This window comes from Alosa alosa, chromosome 9 (assembly GCF_017589495.1).
Source record: "Alosa alosa isolate M-15738 ecotype Scorff River chromosome 9, AALO_Geno_1.1, whole genome shotgun sequence".
Taxonomy (NCBI): Eukaryota; Metazoa; Chordata; class Actinopteri; order Clupeiformes; family Clupeidae; genus Alosa; species Alosa alosa.
The window spans coordinates 4,844,550-4,855,677 of NC_063197.1; the positions used below are offsets into that span (position 1 = coordinate 4,844,550).

At 47.9% G+C, this 11,128-nt stretch overlaps 1 protein-coding gene across 1 annotated transcript in view; it reads right to left on the bottom strand.

Moving 5' to 3' along the window:
• Positions 1-11,128, bottom strand: part of si:ch211-51h4.2 — a 90,620-nt gene that overhangs the window by 21,289 nt on the left and 58,203 nt on the right. The window contains exons 10-12 of the mRNA XM_048253679.1: positions 10,992-11,050; positions 10,381-10,445; positions 849-995 (exon numbers count right to left, since the gene is read on the bottom strand). Coding sequence (XP_048109636.1) covers positions 849-995; positions 10,381-10,445; positions 10,992-11,050 — 271 coding nt within the window. The remainder of the gene's footprint in view (positions 1-848; positions 996-10,380; positions 10,446-10,991; positions 11,051-11,128) is intronic.

Here is an 11,128-nt window from a genome sequence, read left to right on the forward strand (position 1 = left end):
TATTTATAGCGCACAGAGAGTCCCCCAGGGGAGACATGGGGTCATAGGCTATGGGTCACAGATCACGTAAAAGGGTCCTGCACTTCCTCCTGTGCCGAAAGGTCAAAGCCAGATATCTCATGCCTTCTGGCTAAATTCCTCCTAGACCAGCCATCGCAGGTTAGAATATTAGCACGGTTAAATTCAGAGTAGTTTCTAGAGGGAGCCAACTGGACTGAGCTGCCGCTGCTGGTATTTGCATTAGTCAGTGCATGGGTGAGTAGCACCAAGGTGGCCAGACGAACAAAGCTAAATCTGCTCTCGTTCGGCATGCAAGTGGGTGGGCTGCGATGTCTGACACATCTGTGTTCTCTGATAGGGGCTGACACCCTCTCATTTGAATGAAATGCCTTTTGGAAAACACAGTAATAATGTAAGCACAATTGCAGGGTCTTTTTCAAGAGGTTAGGTCCTCAGTTAATGTGATAGCCAGATGTACTGCTGAGAAACTTTCACGTGGATGTGGACATAAAGAGAGGGGAAATGAACAGACAACAGATTTGATACCAGAGGGAGGGTTCTGTGAGTGCAATCTAATTCTTTCATCTGTCTATGACACACACACACACACACACACACACACACACACACACACACACACACACACACACACACACAATCCTCTCTGTAGAATTACCAGTGGTCTAGACTCATCTTAACAGTCTGTGTGTGCGCGCGCACGCGTGTGTGTGTGTGTGTGTGTGTATGTGTGTGTTTGCATGTGTGTGCATGTGTGTGTGTGTGTGTGTGTGTGTTCATGACTGAGTGTGCGCGTGTGTATGTGTGCCGGTGTTTGTTTGTGTACTCACTCCTCTAGAGAGATGTTGGAGTAGATAAATGTGTGTGTTGTTGGTAAACCCTGTGTCTGCATCAGGACGCCGCTGGAGTTGAATTCTTCTCCTCCCTCCACACTGCGCACTGACATCTGAGGAACGATCTCCAGCACTGCCCAGCACCTACATCAGGAGAGAGAGAGAGAGAGAGAGAGAGAGAGAGAGAGAGAGAGGGAGGGCCCCAGAAGATGAGATGATACATGTATAATAAAATACAAACAAAAAAACCCCTCACATTTGCAGCTAATGACTATGGGATCTGACATAATCAACTCCCCTGTGTTTGTGCAAATAGAGGACATGATTTATTTAATTACACAATGTTTAAGCACCTCTACACCTGCCCAACATGGAGCCATTCATCTCGACTAAGTACCTCAGATGCTTCCAACTTAGCTCAATGTAATGCTTAGTATTCATAAGCAAATCCACAGAGAGGTCCAAAGAGCAGTCCCTCCACAATACTCAGCCTCTTCAACTCCCATTCAATCATATGTTGTGTGCCCAGGCCAGCGCCCAGACCTAAATACAACACCAACACTCTGTGACTGCTTGACCTATGTCCAGATCAAATACAGTATCTGCATTTCTATGTGAGGTATTGGTTGCGCAAGGTTGTAGTCATCTAGTCATTGACATTTATATTCTTCTCTTTGAGACTGTGTCAGCCGGCAGGCATATCATAGAAAAGCACACATACTTGTGTGAACATTCCTGCCTTTCTGTGCCATTATGTGCCACCACCGTATTTCAAATGCCACAGGAGATTTCAGGCGGCGGCGCAGCAGCCACAGAAAACTGGATTTAGGGGGAAATCACAGATGACTTTGGCTTCTGCCGCTGCAGTTTTCCGGAGACGCATTATTTGTTACTAAGAGGAGTCTCCTAGCTACTGGAGGGATTATATAACAGTAGTGTCATGGTCAAAAATATGTCATTATCACAGCGTGCTGCTGTCTAGTGTGTGTGTGTCTGCCTGGAAGAGAGAGAGATGGAGAGAAAGAGATGGAGAGAGAGAGAGAGAAAGAGAGAGAGAGAGAGAGAGAGAGAGAGAGAGAGAGAGAATGAGATGGAGAGGCCATGTTGCAGGCTAACAGGTTTGCAGTGGGAAACTCCTGTTTAGCTTGTGTACCTGGGTGTTCTGGGCAAAGAGGATTATCCTTGAATCTGCATCTCCATATCTACATGTAGAAATTGAAAATAGGTCATCGGCAGAGCCAGACAGACAGCTGAGGCACAGCAACACAGAGATTGGGCTGTGACAAGAGATCAACAGCAAACTCGCTCTGTTTCTCCCTCTCTCCCTCACTCTCTCTCTCTCCCTCTCTCTCTCTCTCTCTTTTCATAGTTGTTTATGTAGTGTACCTGTCTCCTACCACTCTCTGTCTTCATCTTTCTCATTTACTCCTTCCATTTCTCTATTTTCTCTTTCATCTCTGTCCATCCCTCTCATTTGAAATCTCCCTGTGTGCCTGGCTCACTTCTCTCAGCTGGATGATTGCTGTTCTCTCCATCTCTCCCTTCTTCCTCTTCTCTTATTGTGCCATTTCACTCTCTTCATCTTCCTCTCACCAGCTCCGTCTCTCTCACTCTATCTTCATTTCTCTCTCTCTCTCTCTCTCTCTCCATCGCTCTGTCTCTCTCTCCGTTGTTCTCTCCGTGGTGCTCACTGATCCACCCACCTCCTGTCCTCCCTCTCCTTTTCACTCTCTCACTCCATCACTCTGACCCTCTGTGCTGCTGCTAAACTCACATAAAAACAAAAGGAGATTAGTTAGGGTAGAGATGGCGTGGTTACACACACACGCACACACACACACACACACGCACTCACAGACACACGCACACACACCCACACACGCACACACACACACACACACTCACACTCACAGACACACGCACACACCCACACACACACACACACGCTCACAGACACACACCCACACACACACTCACAGACACACGCACACATGCACACACACCCGCACACTCACAGACACACGCACACACACCCACACACACACACACACACACACGCACTCACAGACACACACACACACCCACACACACACACACACACACACACGCACACACACACACGCTCACAGACACACACGCACACACGCACACACGCACACACGCACACACACACACACACACACACACACACACACACAGACACACACACGCACATGCGCACACACACACAGACACAGACACACACACACACACACACACACACACACACAAAAACTGAGCAGGAGAGACACATACAGCATCAGGTCACTCTGGGTAGATCTCACCTCTGCTGCTATCGAGGGACTAAGTACTCAAGAGAATAGTTTGAGAGAGTTCAAGAGAGAAATCAATAGATGGTGTGGCCACCTAAAACCAAGGTGAGAAATAAAGCAAAACTAGTCTGGGACAGGGGAGGGTAGCGAGGTTAGAAAAAAAGTCTACTCAATAGCCAGTCATCTACTGAAAAGCAGACATTATTTTTCAGCTGTCCTTGTAGTCGTGATCCAAATATCCTACCTTTACATAATACACTGAAGGACACAAAGCTAAACAAAGAGAAGGTACATTGATTTAAAAAAAAAAACTCTTCAACTGTGCTTCTCAATTCCATGGTCTCTGAGTAAAACAAAAAAGTTATGACATCAGTCAGCAACAAACAAAATAAATGCACTGTAGACATCCATGCTGCAATTTGTCAGTCGTCAACTGCAGGACCTTGGACTGCCACTCGCGCTCTCCATAAGGGACATGGGGGGCCCAGAAGACCTATAGCAGAGTGCTAACCCATTAGAGTCAGGCAGGAGCAGAGCCCATTTTACCTCAGGACACAATGTTAAAGCTCACAAGGGGAACGTGGAGCTGTGCACAGTAGACTCAACATCACTCACATCAATCATCACAATGTGGCAAGGAAACACAACAGAGAAACAACATTTTAGCCCTGCTCTGAGTGAGCACACCAACGCAGAGCAGCAGTCTGTTGCCGTCTGTCACATTTTGTAACGACAAGGTCCATGACAGCTTCAAAAAAGAGAGGAAGAGAGAGAGAGAGGAAGAGAGAGAGAGAGAGAGAGAGAGAGAGAGAGAGAGAGAGAGAGAGAGAGAGAGAGAGAGAGAGGGAGGGTGGGAGGAAGGGAACGGGAGGAAAAAAAGGAGAAAAATGTGCCAAATTGTGACAGTTGCCCCCAAGAAAGGAGCCGGGAGTCCTAGAACACTCTGTCAGACAAGCTGCCTGGCTCTCTGGCTCTGAAGGTCAATGGCGTCCAAACTGCACGGGGGAATTATCAAAGTGCTTACCTCCACATAGTCAGAACTGATTACAGAGCCAATGCATTCTAATTACACTGCTGCCTTGCCATTTATCTAACCTCCTTCTCTTTTTTCCCCTTCTCCTCTCTCCCTCTCTTATCAGGCCTCTAGTCATTTATTGTGTAATGCCGTCTTATCCATTGTCGCGTTGCCTGGCAAACGCGTCCGGATTTATTGACTTGCGTGGAGGATGAAGGGTCATACTTTGATGGCCTCAGCAGTGTTCATCAGGGCATCTGGTTTGATGAACAGGGAGAGCATGGTTCCTGGCGTACATGGGCACAGGAGGGGGAGGGGGGGCCTCATTTTTGTGACAAATCTCACACGGTGGCAGCCTGAATGCGATAGCTCATCCGGTGGCAGTTGTCGCCGCAGTCAGCGCAGTGTCACGGCTGGAGTCCTGGCCTGATCAATGGGCAGTCCGTCGCCTCAGCCTGAACACACACTGACACGGCAACCAATGGGATAAGGGGAGGAGGGGGGAGAGGAGGAACATGCCTTAGCACACGCCACAGGTGTGAAACCCCATGGGCATCGCCATGGTGGGGCGACAGCCGATGGCAACCACCATGAGAGAGCCGGGGGGGGGGGGCACTCATTTGTTTTGAACAGGACCACCTCAATCACACATGTGAAACAGCAGCGTCTGATTGAATGCTTGGGATTACAATGAGATCAGAGGCTGGCAGGGCACAAGTATAGAGGTAAAAGACACAAACTAAACAAAACTACAAATTCCATTAGCAAGCCGAAGCAGGAGGTGAGAGGTTGAAAGCGCTGGTTAAGACAGGGGTTTTTCCTTCGGGTTCCTCAGGGAGCCCTGGCTCTGCATGGTGCCTTCGCCACCACGCCTGGCTGAACTCATCCATGCCACCTCTGATTAGCACAACACACTTGATTTAACTAAGCAAAGGGCATTAAATTTACATGATGACTTCAAACACGTGGGGCCTGGAGCAGGGCGGGGGCGGGAGGCCGAGGCCGGGGGTGACAGCCGAGCGAGCCGAGCGAGCGAACGTCCCCGAGTTCTCGCAAGGCTCAGCAGGAGCTCCCTCCACACATGATGACAGAGGAGCGCGCGCTGGCGGCCCAGATGACACGGGGGCAGAGGCTGACGCAAACCAGGCACAGATGCCTTTGTGGCGCGGCGCGCCGCGGTGTGGTGCGGTGCGGTAGCATGTGGAGGTGGAGGCACGGTTGAAGGGTTCACTGTGGGGAGGGACCGGAGCATCAGAGCATGACCTCTAAAGACAGGGAAAAATCTCATTAACACAAATAAATTAATGTACACATAAACAACAGCTGCCACCACTCCGTAAACTGGGTGATCATCACATTCAAATCAAAGTGGTTTAAAAATGAGACTCAATTTCTATGGCATGGCCTGTCAGGGTCTTGGTCAGGTTATTATATGAGTAGTTGGATGTTGGGTCTAGTGAAGCTTCATTGAGTCCATTAATCAAAAAAAGAAAAATGAATGAACCGCACAGCAAACTCCGCCGCCAGACTATGAGGCTGCGTGTTACACTGTACAAACGCGACACCACTGGTGGCAGCAAAAGTCACCCCAGGATGGAGTGCTCTGGTAATTAGGGCTGTGATAACAGCGGCAGGCTCCAGCGAGAGGGGGCAGGGCGCGCTCAAGGTCTTCGGCTGGCACACGACCCAACAGCCGGGGTGCCACCGGATACAGGGGCATTGTGGAAGGGGGGTTGGTGGAGGTTGGGTCAGGCACACACACACACACACACACACACACACACACACACACACACACACACACACACACACACACACCCGCAGAGCAACACAGTCTGGTCCCCAGCACCGTCTCCCATCACCTTTCCCCACTCGGCTGGGCACCGATCCTGCAGACCTGGCTGCTGAAGCTCCCTTGCCTGAGCGGAGCTTAATTAAACCCACTGATAGCCTCCCCTCCATTAGTGACCTGGCACTGTCTTCAGCGCTAACCAGCGCCACTCACCCACACTGGCTATAGGAGAACCGCCACAATGCTTTAAGAGGCCATGGCACTCAACCAAGGCCTAATACCACAGCTAATGAGCTTCTGGAAGCTGATTCCATTTCCCCTAAAACAGCGGAAAATATTACCCAGTGTTGACACCTTGACTATGTCCCAGCACATACTTGGAAGCTTTGGGACTGAAAATGAGAAATGGATCACGTGTGTGGAAAAAAAACATAAAGATCAACATTTTCTAGTAAAGGGGCTCTGTTCACAGAGCACTGTAAAAAGTAATGAACTCAGAGAAAAACAAAAAGTTCTCGGAGTTTTTGCTTGGTCATAGAGGTGCGCTGGCCAGCAGCTGAACAGGAGGGGACGACATAAACAGTTGATTTTAACTCAGCCATCCGGAAGCCGTGAGATTTATCTGTTAATTTGTTGTGGCTAAGCCTGAGCAGGTCTCGATGCAAGAGCATTTCTATTTTATTCCACTGTTCTTTTGCACTGAAGGTTGGCCTGGGTAGAGTTATGATCAGAACGATAATTATAGATCAACATTATGAGCTGACAAATGGAGGATGAGGAGATTGCTTGCCCAGAGCCCAGGCACTGCTGTGAGCTGGGTGGCACGTGGTGAGCAAACCTGCTTTGAATACCACGGCACACATTTCGCGCACTGTTAATGTAATATATGGGTCATTACCGTGAAAAACTGGATTAGGAGAAGTCGGTGCTCTGAAGGCACCCTCAGAGCTGCTGAACTGTATATGTATAAATAACAAATTAAATTGACATACAAATGAATGCCATTTTAATTACATCCTCCTGGTTTGTTAGAATGGTTGGTAGATGAGACACCGCCCATAATCGCAGAACAAGAGACAAGACAAGCAGCCCATTTGCTGATGTGTGTGTGTGTGTGTGTGTGTGTGTGTGTGTGTAGATAGATAGATAGATAGATAGATACTTTATTGATCCCCAGGGGAAATTCAAGGTCTTAGCAGCATACATACAACACAAACACATTCTTTAACAGCAGAAAGAGTAATTAAAGAATATAATATAAAAACACAACTAAGCAATAAGGACAGTAGAAGATGAAGAATATGCTAAATACACTAAAATACAAATTATACTAACTAACACTTAATACAATATATAAAAATATACTAAAATACAAATTACAAAAAATACAAATTATACTAACTAACACTTAATCTAAATCAATTCTAAAACAGTATCCACATAGTGGTGATTAATCAATCAGAGGCTTGCAATGACTGAGGCAGGGACTGAGCCTGTGATTCTCTGTGCATAGTAAGGTATGGTAAGGTGCTCTAAGGTGCTCTGTGTGAATGAGTGTCATGGTGGTAGTGCAATGGTGATAGTGGTCATGGTGATAGTGCAAATTAGTAAGTCCAACAGTGCAACAATGCAGAAGTAAAGTTAAGTAAAGTCTATATATCTATATATTTAACTATTTAAGAAAATGTATAAGTGTGGCCACAGTTCGGCTGTGGCATGGAGGGGGGGGGGGTTATGCATATGTGCTAATGTGCTAATATAGCACGCAACAGTGAGGCATAAAGACAGTGGTACAAGTGGCTAGTGGACAGACAGTACCAAACATGGAGGGGGTGAAGAGGCAGACAGACTATGCAGAGAAGTCTATCTCTCCTCTTCCCTTAAGTGAGGCATTGAACAGTTCAATGGCCCTGGGGACAAATTACTTTCTCAGTCTGTCCGTTGTGCAAGGAAGTGAGCGAAGTCTCCAGCTGATCAGGCTCTTCTGCTTAACAATAGTGCTGTGGAGTGGGTGACACTCATTGTCCAAGATGTTGATCAGTTTGTTCAGGGTCCTTTTGTCTGATAGTGAAGTGATGCACTCCAGTTCAGCTCCCACTACAGAGCCAGCTTTCCTAACCAGCCTGTCAATTCGCCCCGCATCCTTCTTCCTTGTGCTTCCTCCCCAGCATACTACTGCATAGAAGAGGACGCTGGCGACAACAGACTGGTAGAACATCCTGAGGAGCTTACTGCACACATTGAAGGACCACAGCCTCCTCAGGAAGTACAGCCTGCTCAGTGTTGGCTGACCAGTCCAGTTCAGTTTATTGTCCAGGTGGAGACCCAGATACTTGTAGGTGCTAACCACCTCCACAGTGACCCCATCAATGTGGACTAGTAGCAGAGTGGGCATAGACCTGCGGAAATCCACCACCATCTCCTTGGTCTTTGAAGTGTTAAGTTGAAGATGATTGAGTTTGCACCATTGCACAAAGTCCTCCACCAGGCTCCTGTACTCCTCCTCCTGCCCGTTCCTGATACACCCCCACAATTGCAGTATCATCAGAAAAACTTCTGCATGTGGCATGACTCGGTGTTGTAGCAGAAGTCAGATGTGTACAGGGTGAACAGGACTGGAGAGAGCACAGTTCCCTGTGGCGCTCCGGTGCTGCAGATCACAGTGTCAGAGAGACAGTTCTGTGTGTGTGTGTGTGTGTGTGTGTGTGTGTGCTTGCGCGTTTGTGTTGTGTTGTGTGGGGGCTGCAATTCAAAAAGCGCAGCTCTGGCTATTTTGATTAACTTCCCTTTGTCACAAAAAGGCCAGATGCAGCCAATTTGCAGGATGCAAATTAAGTAGACAGGGAGTATTTTAAGCTGTTGAAACAGGAGAAGGGTGCTGACAGTGGGGATAAAACTTCATTGTTGCGAGGCATCAGACAGAAACAGTAAAAATGAAGCCAGGCAAATAATTGCTGAGAGAGCTTTCCGAGAATGAATGGGGAGACATGGGGGTGAGCTAAATCAAACGGGCATCTCGGCGGAAGAAATCAAATATTCTCAGGATATACGCGGGAAATCCAATAAAATATTATATAAGTGGTTTGTCTTATTAGCAAAGCACAAATTGCTGCATCAAAAGGTATTATCGCAATGAAAAAGGCAAATATATTAGATTGTGTGCATCGCGAAAACCAGGGGCTGGAAGAACAATAGAGAGGGAGTTTAAAGCGTCCTATTATTTTCAGGCACCGCGAACAAGTGTTCCTGAAGAGCATCAAACAACAACAAAACATCCCTCTGTGTTTTTCTCCTCCTCTGTAAAGCCAGACAAGACATCTCTAGCCGCCAAGGAGACGTGTTAACCGTGCAGATGCTGTCATTTAAGCCGTGTGAAGTGGATGTTTACAAGCGAAGGTGCTGCTGTCAGGAGTTAAGCATATGCGAGGAGACGGAGGTGCAGGTGAGACACGGACGAGGATGACGCCCCGTAACAAACAGCCTCGTGGAAGTGATGTGAGCGGACCACGAGATGACAGTGAGGCGACGGCGAGCTCACACAGGTGCCCGTCCGAGTCCGTCCTGGCTGATGCGAGCGCTCCTGTCGCCTGGTGGCATCACACTTCCTTCCCTTTCATCTGCTCTGCCATAATTGCTTCTGCTCTCCTGAGGTACAAACTGCTGATTGCTAACTCAATAGATTCTTTACAGATGATTAGACACAATATGGAGCCCCGTGGTTGAGACGCCTCTCTTCTCTCTGACGCACATTAACAAGTGAGACATGAGAGAAGGAAAACTCCCCACAACAACAACAACAACAACAACATCAACATCAACAACATCAACATCAGGCACAGCAGCAGGAGTTCCCCTCGTCGGAACAGGACCCTGAGAGTCACGCAACGCAAGACTTTCTCGCCTTGTCTTTCCTCAACAGGCAGCCGAGGCCGATTTACATTCCCTGACAAAGCCAGAGCGGGCCTGTCATCCTATCCGGGGGCCTCGCCGGTGGTCCCGAGCAGCCCCAGTCTTACTGGAGCATGTCAGGCCATTGCCTGGATCAGGTGTTGCTCTGCTGCCTGTCTGTCAAAGACACGGAGCAGCTCAGCGGGCTGTGGGCTTCTCACCACCCAGCCCAGCCCAGCCTGTCACAGCACAGCACAGCTCTGCACGGCACAGCAGAAGCCTGGAGCCGCGGCCTGACATGGCCAGCTTCTCACAAGAAGGGAAAAAAACACGTGTAACCTCAGAGACCTGTCCATGTTCTGCCGCTTGTCAAAAGCACATCACTGCTGAGAACCAGCCATGACAGCAGTGGAGCATGCAAGTACAGCATCTAGTGTAAAGTAAACTGGCCAAACTACTGGCACCCAAATAAAACCCAAAACGCAGGAATATGCATGCAGTGGGCGGTTTAATAGCACTTACCACAATATATTTAGGACAGTACATGTCGTGAGGCCTCCCAGTAGCATTCTTCGGAACCACAAAATCTGTTGAAGGAGGACAGAGCATGCATGAATCAGACTATTGGACACTTACTGTCACATGCATCAAACCACACATGCTATTACTCTCTCCAGTCCCACATGTTGCCCCGAAGTGATGGCCCATTTTCAACAGGAGGGCGTGAAGCTGGTTTGAGAAAGAAGCCATCAGGAGATACAACTCAGGGGCTTTTTCTATAAGCTAGACGCCCTTGGGGGATCTCTGCTAGCTTTCCTCCTACGTCTGCTTGCTAACTGGAATCCTTCCACGAAGTGATGTCTCTAAAACCAGGTGAGGAAATCGATGATGAAATCTAACCATCTAGCCACGAACTTGTTTTTAAGATGTCAAGAGATCTACAACTAATGTTCCAAACTGCATTTTGCACAATAACCACAGATTATTTTACAGTATGTAACGTGATGGTGTCAACTGAAGTTCCACTAATAAGCCAACCTGTATTTTGTCATAGAGACTCAAATGATATTCAAGGTAACCAACATCAAACTGTATGCATTGCATGTGTCTGATAAATATGCTCCATCCATTACCTGTGTCTTGTTATGGGAGATCTCAGAGAAGAGGAATGGCATCACATTGACAATCCCACCTGTGAAACCAAAACACAGAGAGTCCACTACTGGAACACATGAGGGAAGAGGGAGCATTTGAGGAAAGCAGCATGTCA